This window comes from Desmodus rotundus, chromosome 6 (assembly GCF_022682495.2).
Source record: "Desmodus rotundus isolate HL8 chromosome 6, HLdesRot8A.1, whole genome shotgun sequence".
NCBI lineage: Eukaryota > Metazoa > Chordata > Mammalia > Chiroptera > Phyllostomidae > Desmodus > Desmodus rotundus.
Window position 1 is genome coordinate 142,234,337 of NC_071392.1, and position 26,717 is coordinate 142,261,053.

The 26,717-nt window shown below is 42.2% G+C and overlaps 1 protein-coding gene across 6 annotated transcripts in view; it reads left to right on the forward strand.

The window, feature by feature from the left end:
• GRIA1 (glutamate ionotropic receptor AMPA type subunit 1) overlaps positions 1 to 26,717 on the forward strand; it is a 277,525-nt gene that overhangs the window by 235,195 nt on the left and 15,613 nt on the right. For 5 of the 6 annotated variants that reach the window (XM_024576849.3, XM_024576848.3, XM_053926920.1 and 2 more), the window contains 2 exons: positions 390 to 588; positions 5,926 to 6,173. In XM_024576849.3, the coding sequence (XP_024432617.1) occupies positions 390 to 588; positions 5,926 to 6,173 (447 nt within the window). Of the gene's footprint in view, positions 1 to 389; positions 589 to 5,925; positions 6,174 to 6,226; positions 6,694 to 26,717 lie in introns of those variants that run through there. The other variant, XM_045185122.3, reaches the window with a different exon arrangement.

Consider the following 26,717-nt stretch of genomic DNA (forward strand, 5'->3'; position numbering starts at 1 on the left):
TATAAATGCATTTATACACGTATACACAAACATTTAGTGTATTATGTAACTGCATTTAACAAAAGGTTTACATGTGTGATTTTAGGAGCAAATGTCAACACATCTGTTGTCATTGCTGGCATGTGTCTTGTTATATATGTGAGTGTGAGTATGTACCTGAGGGGCTTTATCACCCTGAACGACAGCAACTCTATAGGCCCTTATCTGTGATAAGGCCCCCAGTGCAGAGGGCTTCTCTCTGACATCTGCATTCTCACATCCTGCTGACAGAGGAGAAGCTGAATGGGGCCTGACAGCTCTGCTGACAGACTCCAGGCTGGCCCTCAGCCCCTGCCCATAGCCTTCATAATTGATGTCTCCGTTCTGACACCTCTTCCCTTTGGCCTCAGGTCCCTGTCCGGCCGCATCGTTGGTGGCGTCTGGTGGTTCTTCACGTTGATCATCATCTCCTCATACACAGCCAACCTGGCTGCCTTCTTGACAGTGGAGAGGATGGTGTCGCCCATCGAGAGTGCAGAGGACCTAGCGAAGCAGACGGAAATCGCCTATGGGACGCTGGAAGCAGGATCCACTAAGGAGTTCTTCAGGGTAGGGACACCCCTTGTCCCAAGGCACTTTCACAAAAGGGAACCACTGCTGTCATTAAAATAGCCTTCTCATTAACAAGCAGGAGATTACAGGCAGCCAGGGCAACTGCTTAGCTGAATGTGGGTCAGGGAAACTCAGAACATTTCTCAGCTTTTTACAGATCTCTGAGAAATCTACCTCTCTTTGTTTGTGGAAACTTCAAAGCTTTTGCGCTGAGTCAGACCCTTTGCATGTGCCAGTCTGGGCCACATTCTCTGAGGGCTGCAGAGCATAGTACATACGAGCCCCTCCCTGCTCCTGCAAGGACCTCACAGGGTTTTTAGTAATTGATTAGGAGTAGCTTAGGGACAAGATCACAGCCTGATGCCCTTTGTGTCCCTTCCTTGGAGACTTGGGAAATAGACGATGGTATATGGGAAACAATTACTGGCTTAGGTGGTCTATTAAAAACTGTCAGAAAAAAGAGAAAATGTGGCGTGGAAGTGGAAGCAGTAGAGAAGGCATGAGGATGGAGGCAGCAAGTAAAGGCAGAGGGCAGAGAGCTAAGGCACACAAGACGTAAGTAAGGTCAGCCAGACCTAGGTCCAGAACCTGGCTCCATTCTTCATCGTTCTGTGGCTCTGAGCCTCTTTGACACCATTTCCCCATCTGTCAAACGAGAATAATGTTTATCTCAAAGCATCACTATGAGATTAAAAGAGATGAGGAATCCAAAATACCAGGGAAACAAAGATCAGTGGATAGAGGTTCCATTTACCATTAGGACTTCAGGGAGGTGCAGGCATTTGGGATCCATCTTGAAGGTACATCCCTTGTGCAAAGGCACTTTCACAAAAGGGAACCACTACTGCATTAAAACATCCTTCTCGCTAAAGAGCTCGAGATTATAGGCAGCAAGGGCAACTGGGTAGAGCCTGTAAACCACAAATAACAGACCTGTAACATCTCTAGACATCATACAGCCAGGTCTGACCTGGGTAGGCTAATCACATTCTAGGCAAAAGGAACAACTTAAATAAATGCCCCAAAGCAGGAAATTCTGCAGTTCCCTGGACTTTGGACTTGTTCATCCTGGGATTTGAACGAACAGCACACGGAGCTATGAAATATTGATCAAACAAACAAGCAATTGCTACCACTTACTTCGCACTTACTATAAATCCAGTCCTGTGCCAAGCACACCCTGTGTGCATTACCTCACTTAATCCTCTCCTTAGAGCTCAGTTAGGGACTTGTCCCCATTTTATAGATGACTGACTGCCCAAGACCACCCAGCTTATAAACAGCAAAAGGAGAACAGACAGCAAGCCTCTGCACTGCCGCAGGTAAGAGGGTAGGGATCCTTTGCAGACCCACAAGGTTCTCACTGCAACTTCAGGGGGCAAACCCCAGGCCCTGAGTGAACCAACAGGATGATGTGCTCAGTTTCTTGATCAGGTGCTGTGTCCTGGATGCCAGGTAGGAAAGGGACCAAAGTCTCAACCATGGCTGACCCAAGCTAAAATCAACCATTTTTAACATACTGGAGTCAGAAGGTAACTGTGAAGTCACTTGGTTAAAGTTTGTCATTTTAGAAACATGTCTTGCATAGGCTTACCGAACCAGTTAGTAGAAAAACCACTTGTAATCTCATGTCCATTCTCTGACCTTTTTAGCCTGCAACCAAAGTGTGAAGGAGATATTTGTCCATATAGTCAGCCCTATGTCCCAGACCCTGCTGATGCAGCTGGGGAACCACCCAATTCACTTACCCGTTATATCCTCATGCTTATAGATCCCTAATATATTAGCATGTCACAGTCCCCAATGCATCTCACACCCATGGTCTCATTTATGTTTCACCTGTGACTTAAGGCAGAACAGAACTGTGGTGTCCACTTTGTGGATAAGAAATTGGGATTCAGACAAGTCATGATGCAAATGTCAAGGACAAGTACAAAATCTGACTTCATTTATTCTTGCCACCGAACCACGCTGTCTTAGTAGGGGTGTAAGTAACTGATAAATGTTTCTGCAAAGATCACTCAGGTTACTAGCCCACCCATGGAAAAGCCTAGTCTATTATCTCCCATTTCATAGTTGGGGAATTCGAAGCCCAGAAAAGAAAGTGAGAATGCTCTCGCTAATTAGGGGCACAGCTGGGACTTAAGCCTTCCCAGTTCTTTGTTAATGACTATGTCTATTGACACAGTACTCTCTCTTGTCCACAGTAAAAGTTAGGAGTCTAGAACTAAGGTATCTCATATTCTACAAGTTCGGTGCCCTAACCAAGCCTGCTGCACTGGTGGCAAACAGGTTGTGGTTCATGCGCTGATTGATTGGTAGAGGGTGCCTAGAGTTCTATGTTGAGAGAAATTCTGAGGTTCCATCTGGGCTCAGTGTAAAATAATTCCTTGATTGATCAATGTCTGCCACGTATGTAGGAAGGGAACCTGGCACCAGGCCAGCCGTGTTTGGGCATTCCTACTGTAAAGTGAGATCTGAAGAAAGGCTGTAAGGCTGAGCAGTGACTGCACCACTCATACGGCACCTGCACCGTGCCAGGCAAGGGGTTATGCATTCTACCTCTGTTCTCATGTAACCCCCATGACAACACTGTGCAGTGTGTGCTATAATCCCCACTGTCAGGAGAGAACTGTGGCTCAGGAAGATTCCACAGTGAGTAAAATAAAAAGCCAAAAAGGAGGGAAGAAGCTGGTTGCAGTAGAAACCAGGTGTGCAAGGAGGAGACAAGGGTTTTACTCCTGGCTCTGCCACTAACGAACCTTGTGACATTGGATATTTCACTGCCATACTGTGGGCCTCAGTTTCCCTACCTGTAAAAAAGGAGTGCTGACAAGATGTGTTCCATGAGCCCTTGCATCTTTCTGACCTTGAGAATTATCCCACCAGGACTTTGATGGGTAGGGAGACAAGATCACCTACCACCACAAGAAGCAGAAGGAGAGAATAGTGAAATGAGAATTCTACCACAGACTGAAAAATCTGGCTTCTAGTCACCATGGCAGGCCCAAGCTTCTTGGCAGCCCCAACCCAAAGTCACTTAATCCTCCATCGACAGTTTAATTAAGATGTGTGAAGGGCCATGGGAGCTGCAGATGACAGGAGAGATCCAAGAACAAATACCCCAAGCATTTTGCCAGTCTTCCCTGCCACTCTTGCTGCCTTCATATTCCTGGAGATGAGATTTTCCTGACAGTCCACTCCAAACAGCTGTGAGCACAGCCTTGGTGTCTGGGGCACTGGGGTGCGGCTCAGAGAACATACTCATCTTCTGCCCACTGTTGCCCAGAGGGCTCTTCAGCTCTGCATGTCAGCAGCCCCATTCCCTGCTGTGGCCACCCTGTCAGGTCAGATTGCATCTTGCAATTGCCCTGCTGTGTGCTTCACTGGTTTTGTGCCTGGAAGTTCATCTGAAAATCTGGTCACAGATGAATTTATACACTTCCCTGTTTCCTGTGAAAGAATATTCCATACCTTGTATTGGCTATGATTGACTCCAGGCATTTCTTCCCCTAACTTTGAAATACTTCCTCACTTTTCTTTGTTCCTCTTTCTCACATTGACGTTGTTTGAACGATGTATCTTCATACAAAGAATCAAAAATGTCCATCTAGTAAAGAACTTAAAGATTACCTGCCCAAAGTCTACGGAAGAGGTGGGAAAAGTTAGCAGTAGAACTAAGACCAGAACTCAGGGCCCCAAGTCCAGTGTCCTTTCCAGACCATAAACCATACTGTGAAACAAGTCATCTAGTTTATCTAGTCATGGACTGTCAAAACTCAAGGCTCACTGTACCCAATGCCTCCCTGAAATTCCCAGTAACTATTTCCATTAATTTTCCAAGGAGCCCTAGAATTTTCCTAAGCCCAAATACCTCTATAAATCAGTAGGGTCAAATAGCAACTTAATTATATACCAGTACTAGGCCAACACTTGATTTTGACGTTAAGGAAATAGACCTAATACTTGTATGCAAAGAACAATGACCTATTACATTTTTATACTAAAAAATCTGTAATCTGTATATTAAACAGATTATATAAGTTGCATAATTCTAGTAGTAACTTTCTCTTTCTAAAAAAGTCCCTTATGTGAGTTCAACATTTGTTCATTTACAAAGCATTTTCAAAAACTACACTCCGGTATCCCTAAAATACACCTCCCCTTTGGGGAAATGATGTCCTTTAGGAAGACTATGTTATATGAGAATGTTGACTTGTGGTCCTGGATTGTGGGCCCTGACTAAGGGCTTACTAGATACAAGGTTAGACTCTGGGAAAGACTTACAGAAGGAAAGCTGTCTCCTGCCTTCCTGTTGTGTCCACAGAATTGAGACCTCTGCAAAAGTAGGAATGACCCACTATCCTAGCAATCAAGCTTATTCATCCAGTGAGTTCCCAGACATTGTGTCCTTACCTTCTCAAAGTAAGGGTCACACCAGCCATACAGACTAGCATCACCTGGGGAAATGGCCGGAAGAGATTTATTCTAGGCTCCCTCTCAGATGTGTTGAGTCAGTATCTTTAGTTGTACAGCAGGGAGATCTGCATATCTACAATCTCTATACACAATTTCAGTACCCACTAGAGTTTGAGAACCACCATTCTTGGAACTGAGGTGGCCTCAGAATACATAGGGTTTGTTCTGGTCTGTGAAATGGTGAGGAGCATGAAGCTGGAGAGAAAGAGCATGTCGAGAGGACTAACACAGCCTAGGCCAAGTCCCAAAGGGAGTTCAGGAGGAAATGAGAAAAGCAATTTGGCTGGATATAGAGGCTTTTAAAATATAAACAGGTGACAATATTGGGTCTCAAGTTATTAGCTTTATCAGACAACAATTTACATTCTCAGAGCAAATCAAACCTTTCATTATGGGACGACTGGAACTTGACACCCATGACCCTGAAATTCATCAGTGTTGTCCTCCAATAAGGAAGTCAGATTCCACTGATATGGAGCCCTCCTCTTCTTCTGAGTTGTATAAGTATGGCCTTACTGAACAGTGGATAAGTTTTTAATGTCTTTAAAAGCTAGGAAGAGCCCCAGTTTCTTAAGTCTCCCCTTATTTAACAGGAATATAATTACTCAGCAGTAATTAAAAGATTCTGAGATATTCTGTTTGTTCTGTTATTTGCAAGATATTTGTACTTTGGAACCTACTGGTACTAATTAGAGCCTCTTATTTTGCAATCACTCATAATTTGTTTCTTCCTGAGCTAATCTCACTCATGAATGTGTGATCAAGCTATACTCAGCTCTTCATTAGTGTGTATGCCGACCTCAATTCCAAGCACAGCCAGCACTCAATTCCAGTTTTGTTCCTGTCCCCTGCCAGAGGTCTAAAATTGCCGTGTTTGAAAAGATGTGGACATACATGAAGTCAGCAGAACCATCAGTGTTTGTGCGGACCACAGAGGAGGGGATGATCCGAGTGAGGAAATCCAAAGGCAAATATGCCTATCTTCTGGAGTCGACCATGAATGAGTACATTGAGCAGCGGAAACCCTGTGACACCATGAAGGTGGGAGGTAACTTGGATTCCAAAGGCTATGGCATTGCGACACCCAAGGGGTCCGCCCTGAGGTAAGTAGCCAAGATTTGCTTCCTTGGTACCCCCTCTCCCCTCCCTATCTCAGGAATGAAGCCACCGTGTCTGCCACACGGCTCCAATGCCACAGTGCAAGCTGTCAAGAGGGCTCTTCCTGGACACCAGTGGGCCTGGAAGACTCTGGCCACCCAAGATCTTCAGCCCTGAGGTTGGAAATTGACCTGGGGGCCTCAGCTTGCTATGACTGTCGCTGCCTCTGTGTTCTTCCCCACGCCTCGCCTGACCCTCCAAGTGTGTTAAACATCGATGAACTTTGTGTTTTTGTCATGTGATCTGTAACACGCCATCCCTTTACCAGACACGCCTGCATCCAACTAGCCCACGAACAGAGTTCTCCAGAAACCTGGATTCTTTGACAGAGGTGGTTTGTAATGTTTGTCTCAAGAGAAACATAAGCACACTGTCCAAATGAAAAATCAAGTAGTCTGAGTCCTGTGCAGTCCTGTGCCGCCAAATGAATGGCAGCATCTGTTCTTTTCTTGATACTGATTTCTTTAGCAAGAAACAGGTAGTTCAGTAAAGAGCAAAGTGGACTTTATGTTCACATAAAAAAAACTCTGGCATTCATTCCAAACAGCTAAGGTAGAGTCCTACAGATCTGAAGTCAGAAGACCTAGATTTAATTCTGGAATTTACTACTGACTGTCTCACAGAAGATAAGACACATCACCTCCCCTACCTTCAGTTTCCTCATCTGTAAAGACAGGATAATCATCCCAGCCCTTCTCAGGTCCAAGGTGATGGTGAATTCAAATGGGATAATTTATACAGAAGGTAACTGAAAACAGTACCGTGGGAAGTCACTTGGGAGACATTATGTCAGTTGCAGAGGGATTAACTCATTTTAGGGAAGGTAGTGTTCAAGAAAAGGTGAGGAGTGTTTTTAAAAGTTGCAAAAGAATGGAGAGGGATTCCTAATCCATTTGACACAACATCCAGAGCCACCTCTGCCTTCACTTTGAGTTCTAGAATGTTCTAGGCAGTCGGCTAGGAGCTAGAGCTACAGTTTTGAACAAGACAGACATAGTCCCTGTCCCAGTGGAACTACATGCTTGCAAGGAAGACAGACATTAAACAGATGATTATTGTTTAATGGTTCACAATAACTAATGCCAGGTACTCTGACAGTCTATAAAAGGGGACCTAAAGGATATCTACTTCCAGCAATATGGCAGAACAAAACTTCCACTGCAAAACACCTACATATGCTGGATAAATATGTAACAAACACACTTTTAAATGCAAGTTAGGAAATTCCATAAGCCAGAAAGTGAAAAGGAAATCAAAATCAGAGTGAAAAGCATGCTGATTATTCTGTGGCTTCACTAAACAGGGAAAAGTTGTAAATTATGTGACAATGTACATAAGGAAGAATCAGAAGTACAATTAAGATGTAAAAGTTACTAACCCTCAAAGAACCACCACGAGACAGAAAGAAGCAGAAAAACATTAAGTACAGTGGAAATATCACTTTTGATGAGATTGCCAACATTGCCTAACAGATGCGCCACCAGTCTTTGGCTAGAGAACTCTCTGGAATCATTAAAGAGATCTTGGGATGACCCAGTCTGTGGGCTGCAATGCTGATGGCCACCACCCTCGTGACATCATAGATGACATCAGCAGTGGTGGAGTAGAGTGCCCGGCTAGTTAAGAACTACAAGGGAAAATATTTTAATTAAAGATCACGTAACAACCAAAAAATAAAATAAAATAAAATAAAATAAAATCACTTTTAAAAGACTCTGTTACAAAAGGCCAGACATATTAGGAAAAGTACTAATTAGAACTTAGTGAAGTAAAAAAAAAAAAAAATGTAGTTATTGATATAAAATCTCAGTGGCAAGGTTAAATAGCAATTATACAAAGTTGAAGAGAATATCAGTACACTGAGGTTAAAATTGGAGAAAATTCCCCAGAATATCACATGGAGAAATTTTTTAAAAGACAGAAAATATAACAGAAAAGATTAAGAGACATGAAAGACAAAAAATCCCACGTGTATCTTCTATGAGTTCCAAGAAGAGACAAAAGAAGTTGGAGTGGAGGCAATATTTGAAGGATATTTTTTTTCACAAGAAAAGAAAATTAAAACACAAAAAAACATGGAGGCTAAATAACATGTTACTAAACAATAAATGTGTCAACAATGAGATCAGGGAAGAAATCATAATGACCTTGAAATGAAAATGAGGACACAACAACCCAAATCTATGGGACACAGCGGAAGCAGTCCTAAGCACTACAGCCCTCCCCAAGAAACAAGACAAATCTCAAATAATTAAACTAACCTTACCCTTAAAGGAACTGTAAAAAGAATAGCAAGAAAACCCAAAGTGAGTAAAAGAAAGGAAATAATAAAGATCAGATCAGAAATAAACAAAATAGAGTCCTAAAAACTCAATACGAAAGATAATAAAATCAAGAAATGATTCCTTGAAAAGATAAACAAAATTGACAAACTTTTAACCAGACTCATCTAGAAAAAAAGGAGAACCCAAATAAATAAAATCAGAAGTGAAAAACGAGAAGTAACAACTAACTCCAAAGAAATACAAAATATTTTAAGAAAATATTAAAAACAAAAAATGGAATTTATTTATTTTTAAAAATGTGTATTTATTCTTGCATGTTTAAACTCAGTCACATTCAAAGCACTCTCTATTTGATGCAATACACCTGTCAAGACATTTTTCCACTGCTCAGAACAGTTTCATCGATTTTGATGCCTTTTAGTGCTGCTGCCATTTTTTGTTTTACCTCTTTCACATCAGCAAAATGTTTCCCTTTCAGGACCTTTTTCATCCATGGGGGGAAAATAGTTGCTTGGGACAAGATTGGGTGAATAGGGAGGGTGAGGCATGAGGGTCATGCCATTTTTGGTCAAAAACTACTGAAGACTCAGTGCAGTGTGGGTAGGTGTAAATCACCCACCATGAAATGGCCAATCTTGTTGAAAGAGTTTTCAAAAAAATTTCAGTGAAGCTGAACACAGCCTCTAGCCTCTAACAACAATGTCAGCTGGTACACTGATACAGGTGGTTTCCTAGAACACTCTCCTAGCAGTGGAAGCCTATACTACAAGGGGCTGACCCACCAGAAGATAATTCCGGTTTGGGGGGGTTCCCCCTTGTATGCCAACAAATTGAAAAATCTGGGAAAAAAGAACAAATTCCTAGAAACATATAATATTCCAAAACTGAACCAGGAAAAGTCAGAAAATCTGAATAGACAGTTTATAACCAGTGAAGTTGAAGTAGTAATCAAAAATCTCACCAAAAATAAAAGTCCTGGACCAGAGGGAAGACCCCCAAGCTCATTTTATGAGGCCAGCATTATCCTACTTCTAAAACCAGGTAAGGACACTACAAAGAAACAAAATTATATCCCAATATCCCTGATGAACATAGGTGCTACAATCCTCAACAAAATATTAGCAAACCAGATCCAACAATATATTAAAAAGATCATACACCATGATCAATGGGATTTATTCTGGTGATTCAATGTTGGTACAATATCTGCAAATCAATAAATGTGATATACCACATAAACAAAATGAAAGATAAAAACCACATGATCATATCAATAGATGCAGAAAAATCATTTGGTAAAATCCAGCAGTTATCTATGATAAAAACTCTCAGCAAAGTGGGAATATAGAGAACATACCTCAATGTATTAAGGCCATATATCACAAAGGCATAGCCAACATCATACTCAATGGGTAAAAACTAAAAGTTCTTCCCTTAAGATTGGGAACAAGACAGGGATGTTCACTTTCACTACTCTTATTCAACATAATATTGGAAGTCCTAACCATAGCATCTAGACAAGAAGAAATAAAAGGCATCCAAATGGTAAAGAAAACATAAACATGCCATTATTTGCTGACTACAGATACTGTATACAGAAAACCGTAAAGATTCCACCAAAATACTACTAGAACTGATAAATGAATTCAGTAACATAGCAGGGTACAAAATAAATATTCAGAAATCACTTAGATTTTTATATACCAATAATGAACTATCAGAAGGGGAAACTAAGAAAATTATTCCATTACAATTGCATCAAACAAATAAAATACCTAAGAATAAATTTAACCAAGGGTGAAAAAGATCTGTACTCAGAAAATTATAAGACACTGAAGAAAGAAAATAAAGAAGATACAAATAAGTGGAAGTATATTCTGTATTCATAGATAGAAAGAATTAACATCATTAAAATGTCCATACTAAACAAGGCAATCTATAGATTCGGTGGAATTCCTATCAAGATACTAATGGCGTATTTCACAGAACTAGAACAATATTCCAAAAATTTATATGGAATCACAACAAGGTCCTGAATACCCACAGCAATCTTGAGAAAAAACAAAGTAGGAGGAACAATGCTACTGGTATCATACTACGCTACAAGCCCACAGTAATCAAAACAGCATGGTACTGGCATAAAAACAGACATATAGACCAACGACACAGAACACGGAGCCCAGAAACAAACCTGTGCCTTTACGGTCAATTAATATTTGACAAAGGAGGCAAGAAACTACAATGTGGTATATAAAGATAGTCTATTCAATAAATGGTGTTGGGAAAATTGGGCAGATACACACAAAAATATGAAGCTAGACCACTTTCTTACACTACACACAAGAATAAACCGAAAATGGATTAAAGACTTATATGTTAGACTTGAAACCATAAGTATTCCAGGAGAAAATATAGGCCTAAAAATCTCAAACATTTCTTGTAGCAGTATTTTTTTCTGATATATTATCTTGGGCAAGGGAAACAAAAGAAAAAATAAACAAGTGGGACTATATCAAACTAAATAGTTTTTGCACAGCAAAGGAAACCATCAATGAAAGGAAAAGGCAACCTACTGAATGGGAGAATATATTCACCAATAATGCATCTGATGAGTTAATATCCCAAATTTATAAAGAACTTGTAAAACTCAACACCAAAAAATAATAATAATAATCCAATTAAATAATGAGCAAAAGACCTGAATAGACACTTCTCCAAAAAGGACATACATATGGCCAAAAGACATATGAAAAGATACTCAGAAAAAATACAAATTAAAACTAGGATATCAAATTAAAACTGTGATATCAAATTAAAAATGAGATATCACCTCACACCTGTCAGAATGGGTATCATCAATAAATCAACAAACAGCAAGCGTTGGCAAGGATGTGGAGAAAAGGGAACCCTCATGCACTATTGGTGGGAATGCAGATTGGTGCAGCCACTGTGGAAAGTAATATGGAGTTACCTCAAAAAATTAAAAATGAAACTGCTCTATGACCACTTTTGGGAATAGATCTGAAGAAACCCAAACAACTAATTCAAAAATATATATGCATGCCTATGTTCACTGCACCCCTATTTTATTGTTTACAACAGCCGAGATTAGGAGACAGGCCATGTGCTCATGAACAGATAAGTGGATAAAGAAGCTGTGCAACATTTACAAAGTGGAGTACTACTCAGTGTTAGAAAAGAAGGAAATCCTACCATTGGCTACTGCACGGATGGACCTGGAGACCATTATGCGAAGTGAAATAAGCCAGTCAGACAAAGACAAACACCATATGATTTCACTCATATGTGGAATCTAGTGAAGAAACTGAACTAACAAAATATGAACAGAATCATAGGTACAGAAAACAGACTGACAGCTGTTGGGAGGCTGGCGTGTTGGGTGAAAAAGGTAAAGGGATTAAGGAAAAAGAACCCTATAGACACAGACAACAGTAAGGTGATTACGGAGGGAAAAGGGGTGGGGAAGCAGAAGAGGATAACAAGGGATGAACAGTGATGGAAGGAGACTTGACTTGGGTGGTGAACACACAATACAATATACAGACGATATATTGTAGAATTGTATACCTAAAACCTATATAATTTTATTAACCAATGTCACCTCAATAAATTCCATTTAAAAACATTTTTTAAAATAAATAAATATAATGCCCATACTACTCAAAGTGGAAAAAGAAAAGAAAGGAAGGACCTTCCTGGCAGTCCTCCTCTACCACTTGTTCTCCATAAAGCCAGACGCACCCCTCACCCCTGCAAACACCTGGGGGGCATTCACTCCTTCTGGTCTGCCCAGAACAAGCTCCAGATTCCTCCAAGGCAGATCACCCAGCTCCACCTCATAAGGTCAGAATGCTGATATCTAAGGCCCAAATGTTCCTCTAAAACTTGCCAAGTCTACTTGGCAGAAGCCAGGCCACAGTCCCCACAGAGCGTTAAAAGGCTGTTAGAGACAGAATGGGTATTGTTGTTTTGGGTTTGGGGGGGTGGGGGTTGGTCTCCTCTGCTCTGGAAACAAATATTCTGATGAAGCAAGGTGGTTCAGTGCTTGATTTTCATCTGGACAGGCGGTGTTTCTTTGAAACAGATGCTGTTTGTTGGCTGTCACTGCATGTTTGGGGTTGGGCGAGGGGCTGTTATGTTTCCAAGCCCTTACGTTGTGGATAAAGACCTACGCTGCCAATGCCAGTCACTAGGGAAAGGCAATTAGTAAATCCACTAATTATGATCCATTGGCCCTTTTTTTGCCAACTAAACGTATCTGCTGATCTGAACTGAAGTCTTTTTGTTGTTATAATGAATACTCCCTTCAGTTAGAGACAGTATGTTCAAATTTCTTAAGTAAGGGCGCATGGCCTATGTTTTACCAACCAAAGAAGAAATCCACACAAAATCAGCCTAAGTGAGAATCTCAACTACTGATTCTCCTTAAACACCATCTACCAGGAATTTAATGGATTTGCTAAGTTATACCCTAAGCAGGACATTGGTCAAAGTGTGGTCTTTTACTGTGACTGTGTTACGTGGAGTCTTTTCTGGTCTCTGTGATCATAACATGTTTGTCTTCTGTTACATGTCTTGTCCATGCCAGACGTATGGGCCAAGGGAACAGGTGAATAGTGCAGTGTGATCCTGCAGCTTAATGGGCGATGGGCACCCAGGAGGGTCTGCTCCCTGTACCTTCCACTTAGTTTCTCAGACTCCTTTCTGAATCCTTCTCAACACGAAAAACTGTGCACAATGCTTAAGCAGCAGTGGTGACAGAGATACAATCCCCACCCCTAAATGATGCAAAATCAAGTACAGTTCATGAGCAGAATGACACAGATGCCTATTATCCTGTCCAATACCCAAAGGGAGTCAGAAACACTCATGAGGAGAGTCAACATTTGAGTGAGAGGATTTGCAAAGATTCTGTGGCAGAGCTAACATCTATGGCAGGCCCCAAAGAGCTGTGACAGACGAGAAGCAGGGAGAGGGTCTTTCAAATAGAGGGGATGGAGTGAATAAAGACAGAATTGTGAGAATGTACAGCTTGTTTTCAGGGACAATGAGGGGTCCCCTTCAACTAGAGAAGGCATTAATAAATAAGAGCAACTGGTCGTGGTCCAGCTGTGAAGGATCTTCAACATCTCTGTAGGTTTCACTCGATGTCAGTAGGGGTCACTGAAGGCCACTGACTTAGAGGGAAGACGATCAGAAGGCTTCCTGAAGATTATCCTGGCAGTGATTTGCAACATAAACCAAAGAGAGGGGATCACAGGCAGGGAGGCTATTTAGAAAGCTGTTGTGGTCATTTTTGTAGGAGATAATGAATGTGGTCACAGGCCATAATAGGATGGGGACAGATGGAAGAAGTGGCTCTGTCACCAGTCATAGCCTTTAAGACTTGGTAATTTGGGAAAGAAATCTATTGTGTGAGCTTTCTGGGACTTTTGTGCTCCTCCCTAAGGCCTGACCAAGTATAACCTGATTCTGGCAAGGACAGAAAAATGGGCAGGTATGGAGTTTATCTCCCAAAAGGAATTCTTGCCACCCCCTCAGTTTTACCTCTGGGAAGCCTAGGAGGTTGAGAAAAGCTTCACTTGGAGGGGCACAGACTTTGTGGAACACAGAAACAGCTATGGAGCCTGTCAATCACCTTTCCTACTGCAGTGACTGTGACTTGCTTATATCTGTTATTTTATTGGACATAAGATCAAGGCTGCTCATCAGCATTTTAGTCTCACTGGCATTCTTGTTGAATATAGTTTTCTTTCTTCACAAAAGCCTATGCTGAAAAATATCTACTAAAAACCACTTGAAGTTCAAGCCATGACTGAGAAAGAGGTATCACGAGGTTTTGCCGGGAGAGTTCTCACTTCCAGGAATTGCCCACCAGCACACTGGGACCATGTAACATGATTGTACCTTCAAGCTAAGTCAGTGGGCCTTGCTGCAACCTTTTTTTTTATTTTGCCTAGTACTGGTCTGAGTATTAAAAAGGCCATTAAGAGAGTTCTTCACTTTCAGAGAATCACACTGACCCAGAATGTAATCAGGAAACAAAAGCGAGTGCTGTCTTGTGTGGTGTTGAATCTTTTACTCTAAAAAAAGCCATTCCCCCTCTTCAATGTGTATCAAAAGTATATAAGGAAGGTGGTTTTTTAAAATGCCCCTTTCTAGACTCTAATTCCTGAGATTTTTTGATTCTGCATGTCAAGGGTGGGGTCCAGCAATGTGCAACTTTAACAAATCCCCCAGGTGATTCTGTTACAGGTACACAGCAGCCCACATTCGAAAAACAGAACTAGAGGTCAGGCAAGAGAGATGTACGAGTGGCCCACAGAGGCAGAACATGAGGAGGAGGTCCTTTTGAAAGAGAAAGACGACCAACAGGATGGGAGCATGACAGGGAAGCTGTATGAATGGTGTTGAAACCATAATCTTTGGAATCATACAACCTCAGTTCAAGTTCAGGGGCCATTACTTGCCAGCAGTCTGCCCTACTTCAATAAGCCACTGTAACTTTATGAGCCTCTCTTTTCTTTTCTGTAATATTGGAGTAATAATAGTTCACTGCACTCACTTTGAGTTTTGATAAAATAGCATGAAGTGCTTGTCACAGATGGCACTCATTAATGACAATTCTCCACCCCATCCTCTTCCCTTTACACCTACCAAAAACTCACTTTTGGGCCAAATAACTTATTTTTTCTTCTTTGTGAAACAAACTGTATTCATCAGACCTGAGAGGGGGGCACATAAGCCCCCCTCTCAGCCACCCCACCCCCTTACTGGCTGCATTAGAAATAAAATATCTCTCTCTGAGAACAATTAGTGGTCCTCCCCCACAGAGAACACACTAAAAAATAAATAAATAATACTCAGATATTTCTTTCTCTCCCTCCCTCCCACTCTCTTCCCATAGTATAGTACTGCTACAGGGCCCGCTGCTGAGAATAAATACAGTATGTGCCAGGGAAATGACAGTCCCTTTCAATTGGCTCTTTCCTCCTAATGGGTAGCCAGGGATGCTTGTTGTCATGGTAACCCCATGACCTCTGTAACCCAGGTCGGACCTGATCAGAGAGGCTAGATTTGCCTGCATCCTCAGAAGAGTTGACAAGAAAGGAAGAGAGGAGGGAGTTGGGGGATGAAAAGAGGAGAGAGACAGAAAGTGTGTGTGTGTGTGTGTGTGTGTGTGTGTGTGTGTTTGAATAGAGACTGGAGGTTTTCCAAAGAAGGAGAGCTATGCCAATACACAGGTCAGAACACATGAGATGGATCAAAGAGAGTACAGAGGAAGCCTCCTGGGAGACTGGCGCCGTGGCCCAGTGTAAAAGTCCAGGCAGGGGGGTGACAAGGGCTTGATTTAGCATATTTACTGGTGATGATAAGACTTACTTATTGTTAACAAAACTTATTTATTGAGCACTGACTCATCGTAGGCACTTCTATGAAGTATTTGATGTGCGTTAGCTTATGTAACCCTAACAACAAGGCTGTGGAAGCAGTATTGTTTTCGTCCTGAACACACAGTTTAGAAAACTGAAGTGCAGAAAGATTCCAGAATTTCCCCAAGGTTACTTGGCATGGAAATGGGAGAGCTGGACTTTCAACCCAGGCAGTCTGATTCCAGAACCTCTTCTCAACCAGTAGGCAAGACTCCTCCTCAAGGATACAAGGAGGGAAATTGTGATGAAAGAATGATAGTTTGGAGAATAGAGATCACTTACTATCCACTCCCCACACACACACACTTTTATGTAGTCCTACCAACACGCAATTAAAGAAAACCCGGGTTCCACAAAGGGAAGTGGTTCTCTGCCTGCACTGCCTGAATTCCCTAGGGAATCCTTGCCTCCCCCTTCAGCCCTGTTTTCGTCTGCAGGGCACATGTGTCCTTCTGTTCTGGACCAGGCCCTACCACAGGCTGAAGTCATTGCCTATACCTAAAAGTGGAAAGGGGCATATCCAGTAAGTATTATGGTTCCCTGCTTGCCTGTGACAGACTGAACCCAAACACCCCCAAAGATTTTACACTACACAGTGCTTCTGGTTCCTTTCAACGATGAAAAGCAGATCATTTGAGACTGATCACACTGTAAGTCTAGGGGTGGGGAAGAGGAGACATATTCCTTTCACACCTGCTTACTCTGTGTGGGGCAATGCTTATGTATTCAGTGCCCTAGGGATATTCAAGCATTAATTTTCCACTTACCTTCTGATTTAGGTATCATCATTTCCCTTTCTCAGGTGAGGAAACTATGATTCAGAGAGGTGACACTTTGCCCAGGTTCTTAAAGTGATTTGCAGACTGGAGTTTAAAATACAAAACCTGACTCCAAAACCCCTCAACCCATGTGCTAACGGAGGCATACCTCACTGCCTTCACCACATTTTATGGTGGCATCCTTAAAACATCTGGGCAAATGAGGCACCAGGTGGTCTCCACAGCCAAGCACTCCCTCTTGAACTACTAGGCTAGGCTGGAGCTCCATGGTACAGATTTATTTTGGAGGATCCTGGTGAAATCACAAAGACAAAGAAGCACTTAGTCCCTTAGGGCTGTTTTTATCACACCTGGTTGAGAAGCTTGTAAACAGCAGAGCAACACATTAATGAGAGACAGAGATGAAAGGAAGGTGGTCAGACTAAGGTGGCAAGTATGGATCCAGGGAGATAAAGCACACAGGAGATGAATGGTCTTTACCAAGGCAAGAACCTAAGCCCAGAGCTGGGTCTGATTTGCCTGCAGCAGCACTGCGCTCCCCGCCCCCCCGCCCCCCGCTGATCTACAAATTATGTTCTTTTAAGAGACTGTTACTGTCAAAAATAGCATCTTTGTTTTTCCTTGCCTCTCATCAGCAACTTTATTTCACACTTCCCATCTTTTTCCAGTTCTAAGAAGGCAGCTGCTCTGATACAAAGGCAAACCAGAACAGAACAGCTCTGGACACCTGTCCCAGAACTGGGTACATGTCCCAGCTCTGCCACTAGGACTGGTGGATGTGAGAAGCAAAGGTGCTTTGATGTTATCAGACCCTCGTTTAGACCCTGCCTCCCACAGTTACAACCATGCAATCTTGAGCAAGTAGCAAGAAGCCATATGGACCATCGACTGATGGGTAGGGCCCTGAAGTCAGAGCTGAGTATCAATCCCAGGCCTGCCAGTTAATGGTAAAAGTGACTGAGACAAGTAACTTCGCTTCCCTAATCCTCAGGTTCCCCAAATATAGCAACTGGAGGTAACACTAAATTTGCTTGGGGGTTATTAAATGATTAAATGAGATCATATGAAGTGCTTAACACAGTGGCACATACTAAAGTGACTAAGAAATGCGAACCATCACTACTTATCTCTCTGAGGTTCAGTTTGCTCATCTTCCAAATGGGGACCCTGCTACAAGCTTCACTTACAAAATCTCCTATGAAAAGCTCATGATGCAGAAGGAGTTCTTGAATATTGATCCTCTTCCTGTCCCCCCTCACCAACCCTTTCCCTTTCTGCTTCCCCTCAGCGCCTGCCATCTATTCCACTCGTTTGGAGAACTGACCCAAATACGTGGTGATCGCCTTCTCTGGGCCCGACCACTCTGGGTTCCTTTTTATCACAATAAGGTGGACAGTTCAGAATACCAAGAGACAGATGTTCAAATGTGCAGTTGTGTCCTTTTATACTCAGTGCCCCGAACATTCAGCTCATAGCCATGTTGCTTCCATCCACATGTCTGAACGAAGGACGCTTCTGAGCAAAGCCTGGGCTCTGAAGACAGGCAGAAAGACAGGAGCAAGGAGTAGCCCTGGGTTGAGCCCCTGCACAGAAATTCTGGGCCATCTGTTCCAATAACATTTTATGAACGGCACTGTGGGCTGAGATCATGGCTTGCTAATCATACCTAACCGCCCTCTTCTCCAGCAGGAAAAAGGGCAAAGGCCCAGGTAAATCTCTAACCAAAGGCACCAACTTCCTCAAAAACAGATGGAAGTGATAAGCCTGCAGAGCCTCCAAACAAGCAAACAGAGAAGGGTCAGGCAGGGAAACTGACAAGTATTATCCATCCCTCCTCAGCACAGAAACCTAGCAGAAAAAGAGTACAATGACCTCTGTATCACATTTTCTATTCCCATGGGAATGAAATTTATTCCTCTGGAGGAATGTTAAAGAGAAAAAAATTCATAGTACTAGTTAAGCCAGTTTCCTTATGGCCCACAAACACAACTTTTTCCTACTCCACTATCTTCCCTCTTATTGGTTCCTTCTTCGCTCCACCTGTATTTCAAGGTACAGTTCAGTGAAGCGAGGGTCAGCTGTCCCCAGGACCCTAACGGAATATTGAGCAGGAAACTCTTGTTGATAGCTTGTCCCGTGGACTCATTCCTCCCCCGCCACCTTCCATGTGCACAGCAACTTTCTGAGCATGTTATCCAATCAGTTGATGTGTCTGGTCTGATTCATGAGTATCATGAAATAGCAGGAAATACTAGTCTTACTGTGTAGACCACATAACACAAATTAAACCAACCAACTCATAACTTGTGGTATCTTTGGTCATTACTATTGAACACCCTAAAGGCAGCATGAAAGTATACAACCATGACTGTACAATTTAATTTTACCAACATTTCAAGCACAGTATTTTCAAAGCACTAAAGTGGGTGCTCTTAAGAAAAGCAAAGATGAATAAATTATGACATTGGCACTCCCTGGATTCACCATCTAACACAGGGACCGAAACTTAAAATGTCCCCAGGGGCCAGGTAAAGAAAATGAGTAAAATGGACCAGGAGTAAGCCCTTTGTGGTTTCCTCATTTTTAAAAGTCATGAATACAGGCAATTCTTCCTGTACTCTAAGCAACAAAACCATAGTGCGAACACCATGGTAAATAGTAAGTATGGTCACTATTTATTGAGTGCTTGCTATATATGGCATGACTCACTCAGTCCTCATATGCATCCCCCAACTCGTGTAATACTCACAAGAACCCAATGAAGTAGGAACTACTAAAACTCATTTTACAGATAATGAATCAGTGGCACAAAGAAGTTAAATAAATTGTCAAAGGTCACAAGGCTAGTGAGCAGCAGAGTCAGAGTTTGAACCCAGAGCCTGTGGATCCAGAGCCCAGGCTGTTATCCACTACACTACACTATAAACAGAAAACGTCCCAGACAGTCTGTGGGAGATCGCAGGAATGGTGGGCACTTAGTGAACAGAGAACACAGGCCTGTCCAAAGGGCATGGCTTCCACTCAGTCTGGTCTAATATAACCATGTGGGAATATTGCCAGACCTTCTGGTTTTTTAAAAAGAAACTAGAAATCTCAGTTTCTGTGTAAACTATTTAAAATTTTGAGTAGTGGTCACAGTTAAGATAGAAGAAAAGAAGGAAGACACAAGCTAATAACAACTAACAATATTACAAAGATAAGTAAAAGACACAGCAAACGTAACAGTACAAAGTGAAAAGAATTCAGGCATTCTTTTTCAGTCTTGTTATTGCTGTTTTCAACAGGGAACCATTTTACCAAACCAAATCTCTCATGGAACTCCACTAGAAAAGACAGATACAAGTGGAGCTGCTGAAGCAATTGTTGAAGGGCTGGAGGTGGTGGAGGAAAAGGAAAGGAAGAAGGGACAGTGAGACCTAGACAAGTTCCGGTGGGGTGGGAGGCCTGTCTTCCTCAGCAACCACTCTATCACTGGGGAAGCAATGCTCCAACATTATGATCCTGTGTATTTTAAAGTTGACAAGAAAGTAACAGTCCAGCAGACCTGCCCAGCATTCTGTTCACATTGATGTCTGGTTTTTGGTGTCCAGTCTTTAGAATCGGCCCACTTTCTCTTCCTTTCATGAATCAGAGGTGGCTAAGATGAGACCAGTGGGTTGGCTCTCGTCCTGAATGGTATTTTCACTCCCTGCATTAATTGTGGGGAGATTTTCATTCATTCTCTCCAATATCTTTTGTCAAGTATTTCTAAGGTGTCTGACACAAACCCATGTACCTGCTGTTGCTGGCAAGTGGTTCTGCATTATGGGATCAGATGAGGTTGCAAATGAGCTGTTGACACCTGTTTCTCACAATAGGAGGTGGGCTGGGGATCCAACGCGCTTCTGAAATGCTGTCTGTAGAATGATTCCCTGTTTGAGGAGCCAGACTTCCGACTCCCGTCCAGCTCTCAGGGCTGGATCAGAGATCTTAGTCCTAAAGTTACAGGGCTAGAAATATGTATCACATGTTCTAGTGTGCAATTTCGGGAGGTTCTAGTAACCTCGTCATATAACATACATCTCAGAAATTTAAAACCACTCTCTCAGTCAACACTATTGATCAGCAGCTACTGTGTTACCTGTTGTGCTGGGAACATCAATCTCGATCTGGTTGGAGGAGCTGACGATGGCTAATGGATAATGGAGTGATGCTTTTGCTGTTACAGGGCATGCAAGTACGGCAGGACAGAAAGGAAGTCCTCATCTATTCTGCCTAGGGACACTGCATGAGAATTTGCAGAGACCAACATACAGGGTCCGGCACAAATAACATCCCTTTTTTATTACAAAATCTTTTATTACAAAAGCATAAGCATGTAATTCTGTAACATAACAATATCACACTCAGGCACACCATATGACATTTTAGGTGAAATGTTCAAATTAAAACTATAAATTATGACACCGATATTATTACTACCCTACCAACCACACTCAAGCAGGCCTTCCTTCTGCCAGACCTGTACACTAGAGCTTGTAAAATGCATAAGGTTCCACAAAGTGGCAAAGTGTGCCAGGTAGGGCATGTGCCAACACACAGAGGTGTGGCTTCAGTGGTGCTTCCAATCCAGCCACCTGCATTTGTCCAGAATTAATCTCAAAGCGCTTCCACATTTGTCACCTCATTTGATCTTCACACTGCAGGCAGCTGGAGCAGAAGCGTGTAATTATTCCCATCACACAAATGGGAAAACTAAGGTATAGTAGGGTGACCAACTACCCTGGTTTGCCCAAGACCAAGGGGGTTCCCAGGATGGACTTCTGGGAAGCACTTCTGGTGCTAAAACCAAGAAGGTCCTAGGCAAACTGAGGTCAGTCATTCTAGGTACAGTTACAGGATTTGTCTGTCATATTACTTGTTCAGAGATGAGTAAGGGACTCAAATCAGGCCTTCAGACCCTCTCCTTCAGAATCTGCAGAATCTTTCTCAGAGTGGAAAGATTAAGAGAGTGCTCTATATGTTTTCTGCTTTTTAAAAAATATAACAATTGTGTTGTTTTGTGAAATCAGAAACCAAATACAAAACCCCTATCTGCTGGCTGAATCAGTGCCTGACCACCATTCTCTCTCATAATATCACAGGACTGTTTCTTGAGAATACTCCAGGAGGGAAAATACCTGTAGTGGTTACAGATGAAGTGAACTTTGACCCTACCTATATCCCATAAGGAAATCTGGGGATGTACTGAGGCTCCTGATATAACCCTACCAACTCTTTATTTTCTTCTGTTTGGCCATTGTTTAACCTCTCCCACTTTACCCACCACCACAAGCTACTGGGCCAGCAGAGTCCTATGGACCCTTCGCGTTCTGCCCCATCAGTGATGGTGTTTACCTTATGTGGTCCACACTGACAATGTTGTAGACTGGAGTAGAGACAGAAGGAGCACTTGAGACCATTGTCCAAAAGGGAGGTGATTAAGAGAGCGCTGCCCAGGACCCAGATCCACAAAAGCCCAGTTCTGTCCTGGACTTCTGTACTTCCACTCAGGCATGGTTAATTATATTACTTAGGACTGACTGCAGGGTAGATGAGCTCCTGGTCTGAATACTCTCCCTCCTTACACAACTTCTAAATGTCCCTCACCCACAGGTCACTTGTTGCCTTCCTAGCACAGCATTCAACAATGTTCACAACTGGGACTAGTCGGCTGTTGTAACCTCATCTCCCAGAAGTTCCCTCCATAGCGGCCACACTCCACAGTCCCTGGGCTTCCTAGCTCTAGGCTTTCCCCTTTTCACAGAGCTCCTAGAAGGTTTTCTATCCCCCACCCAGTAACAGAATTAACCTCTCTCCTTTTTGGTGCTTTCACAACCTTTTATTTTAAAATCATGTCTAGTCTTTCATTAACTACCAAGAAGTTTTTCTGCCTCCCACAGTAGACTGAACATTCCTTGAAGGATAAGGTTGTAAGTTGTTCAGTTCTTTATTCCTACTAAGTATTGATACTTAGCACAGTCCTTGTCACTTAATTGGCCCTCATAAATATTTGACTAGTTGATCTAAAGATATCAACTCTTTACTCCAAAGCCTTTATAAGCAAGTTAAAGACTAAGACCATTACATATTAAACAATAGTAGGTAAGGCAATGAATTGACTGCTGGGTACCAGGGAAGTTTAAAGGAAAGGTCAACAAGAAATCAAGTGTTCAAGGAAAACATGGGTAGCATTGCAGGGCAACTGGGCGTTAGGAGAGACATAACAGAGAATAGTAAGATGCAAGCACATGAAGCAGGAAGAAACACACTGGTTGAAAGAGAGCAGGATGCTCAGCAGCCTACTGTGATCAAAACTGAAGCTTCCATTGGCAGAAGAGAGTCACAGTATATCATTGCAGGCTGTGTGTAAACTCCAAGGGTTGTTTTACCCAATATTCCTCAGTGCTTGAATTCAAGGTTTTGAGGGAAAGAATGGAAGTGTGGACAATTGCTTCAGAAATGAAGCCCAGAATTCAGTCCTTAGCCTTTTGTAAGTTGAGGCCCAATTAAAACCGTTTGAAAATATCTCCCTTAACTGCTTTTTCCAAACTTCAATTTCCCTGTAAGTATATGATAATTGAGCTTCTTTCTTCACAGCAGTAAGTTGAAACTTAATGAGTACAAAGTCATCCTGGAGATTATCTTTCCAGAGTCCAAAGCCTTCCAACTTCCAAAGAAAATTCACTGATTCAAATGCCCCTGGACTCATCAGCTCCTGTGACTGAAGGTCAGGGCTCAGGGAGTTGAGTGTTTCTTCTGTCATTGGCCCTCTTGGAGAGTAACAGCCACGCACGTCACCATATCAGTGATTACAGGCCTAGATACATGCTCTGATGATCCACGGCCATCTCCTCCCTTCTGCTGAACATCTGTCTGAATCTGAATTTTCCGAGGACTCTTATTCTGCTGAATTAGCATTCTGTTTTGTTGGCTTTATGCTTGTTTGTTTTGCTTTATGCCAAGCACAGGATTGGCATAAGAAAAGTTCTACTACAGATTTGTTTAATTAAATAAGCAATTGTTATGGCCATCCTTTAAGCCCTTTATAAAATCTTTGCTGTTGACACTTGCAGCTGTTTTTTATTCAAATTATAGGGGAAAACAAGAACAATGTGTCTAAATTCATTCAACCTAAAGAAGACTTCCCCTACTCTGAAATGCTGTCCTTCCTATTTTATTTATTTATTTTTTGAGCTTCCTTAACTCAGTTAGAGGAAGGTGATGATAGATGGTAGTTGCTCTCTTTAAACATTTTCACATAGAAAAATTAATGTTTGTTACACATTGACATCGGTTCTTCCACCTCTACTTTACTTGTTTCCTCATCCATAAAATCTTCATGTCTGGAAACTACTGCTCATTGAGAGGATAACCTCTGCTATGCAGGACCCTGGATTTTCCTCAGATAGCTGAGTTCTTACCTTTTTAATCTCTTGGCTTTTATATTAATGTAACATTTTAAAAGGGAATATTTTTAAATCAAATTCATACCTCTTTAACTTCTGTTTTGAATTTGTTGAACATACACTTTCTTGAGGATTCCATCATTATCAATTATATGACACTGGGTTCCAAACCAATGATTCTTCCAGAGGGCACTTATGCACAGGGCAGTTTGGCGGAAGCAGAACAGCCCCAGGCTACCATCCTTCCAAAGCCATCTTCTTTGTCTCCAGGGAGAGCAAGAGAGAAAGGGAAGAAGGGCGTGGGTGGGGGGAGGATAGAAGAGGGTGAGAAAGGACAAAAAAACTGCTTTGGCCCCTTCCTTATAGCCAGGTTGTAAATTAGCATCTTATGAAATAACCTAGGATGAGACTTTTCTCATTTGCTGCCTTTGCTGTGGGCTGGGAGAATAGAGGTCCTTGGGTGTTAACAACTGTGTGCAAAGTAAGTTTTTAAAAAGGACTGAGTGGGGGGTGGGGCTAAGTGAGCACTGGAGGGGACATGGCGATGCCTACAGCACCCCATCTTTGAAAAGCTGGAAATCACAGTGGTTATGTGGATGGACTTCAGTCACACAGACCTGGGCTAGAACATTGGGCAAGTTATGCGTTTGTCTGTGGAATGGAAATAGTAATAACATAACCACCAAATAGGGATGTGAGGATTAAATTAAGTAAAGCTTGTACAGTACTTAATATAACATGTGGCCCATAGTAACTCCTCAGTGAAACAATTGTCAACCACAACAATCATCCTACGATCCTGTGCATTTTCTTCGTACACTTGCTGGTCCTTTTCTGTTATATTCCAGATAGGTAAGTTTGCCAAATAGCTGAGTTATAGCCGCATCAGGGAATATTGTATTTAGGTTTTGTCCATTCATTAAAAAAAAGTACAAGTATTTCTCAAACTCTTATACTGGATGGAATATCTTATACTAAATGGTGTTGGGAGGGGTCTAAAAATACAGGAATCTTCATCTCTGCTCCGAGGAACAGACAGTCTATCAGTGGAGACCCAGCCAACACAGGAATCAGCCGGAACAACATTATACCATAAGGGATCAGAGTTCAAACTCACAGAATCACCCCCAAGGGGGGATATTTAGGGTGAAATTTGATGAAATGCCTTTCAGGCAGCCCCTTTTTAAATCTGATTGTGAGACCATGAGCCCACCAATATAGACATAAATTTTTCCCATGATTCCTACTGTGGGGCTCATTCCATGAGGACCACCCACTTTCTCCAAACATTTCTTCACACTACTGACCCCAAACTAGATCCTGTGTCTGAGGGGAACAGACACTAGAGGATTAGTTTTTAAAGACAGAAAAGTTGTCTGATAACTCACAGCAAAAAAGAATTAAGAACTTGGTAGCCCCCATCTTTCTTCTCCCTTTCAGTGGCTACTTGTTCCTTCCCTTTCAGTGCAGTTCCCCTTGTCCCTGCACCTACACCCCTCCCTCTCCCACTCTGAGTCTTTCTAGCTATATTCCCTTACAGTGGAAAGGTGGGGGAAGGGAGGGCCGTGAAGTCTAGGCAGTGGCTGCTACCCTGCATTGAACTTCCCCCAGCAGGAATCGCATAGCCGCTCGATGCCCTTTGTGTACCGACAACCACAGAGTCCATTTTGGCTTTTTTTTTTTAGAGGAAATAAGAGGAAAGAGAGAGAAAGAGAGAGAGACACAGACACAGACACAGAGAGAGAGCATGCTGGCCCACAAAGGTATCTATAAAGAGTACATTTCCAAGTCTGTTAATGGCAATTGTTTTCCCAGCTTGAAAATTGTCACATTTAAACTCACAATGTGGGGTAAACAAAATCATAAATATGAATTCCTTTTCAGGCAGTACACAGCATTTGCTGTCTTTCTCCTTGCCTTTGGGGATCCATATGCCACAGTCTAGTTGGCTGCCCAGTGACTGACAAACATAAATAAAAGGTAATGGCTGCTGTAAACAGAGTTCCTGGGAGTCCAAAAGTGTTTTCCAGGGAGGGATCAACATGCTTCTTATCACACTACAGTCACCAAATAGCCAAAGTTTAGTTCTTATAAAAACAAATAATGAAGGCAATAAAAATAAAAATGTCTATTCTGTCCACTATTTGCACTCAACAGTGGGGTGGAATAGTCATCTGCAAGTACATAATAGTAACAGGATCATGGCCTGGGGTGGTGAACACATAATACAATCTACAGAGGATGTATTAGAGACTTGTGTGCCTGAATCCTGTACAACTGAATTAACCAGTGTCACCCTCATAAATTCAAGAGAAACATTTCAAACATAGTAAAACAATCAGGGCAAGAGACCATAGGGAGAAGACTAGATTTGAGGGTCCATTTGCCTTCCCATTAATGCCCCTTGCTGCCTACTATGTATGTTCCTCCCCTGAACTCCTCTCCTTCTTCCAATTACTGCTTGGCCATGGCCTGTGAACCCTCTCAGCTAAGTAAAGTAAAAAATTAAGTAAAAAAGTGAGCCTTAGTTTAAGGTGCTACCAT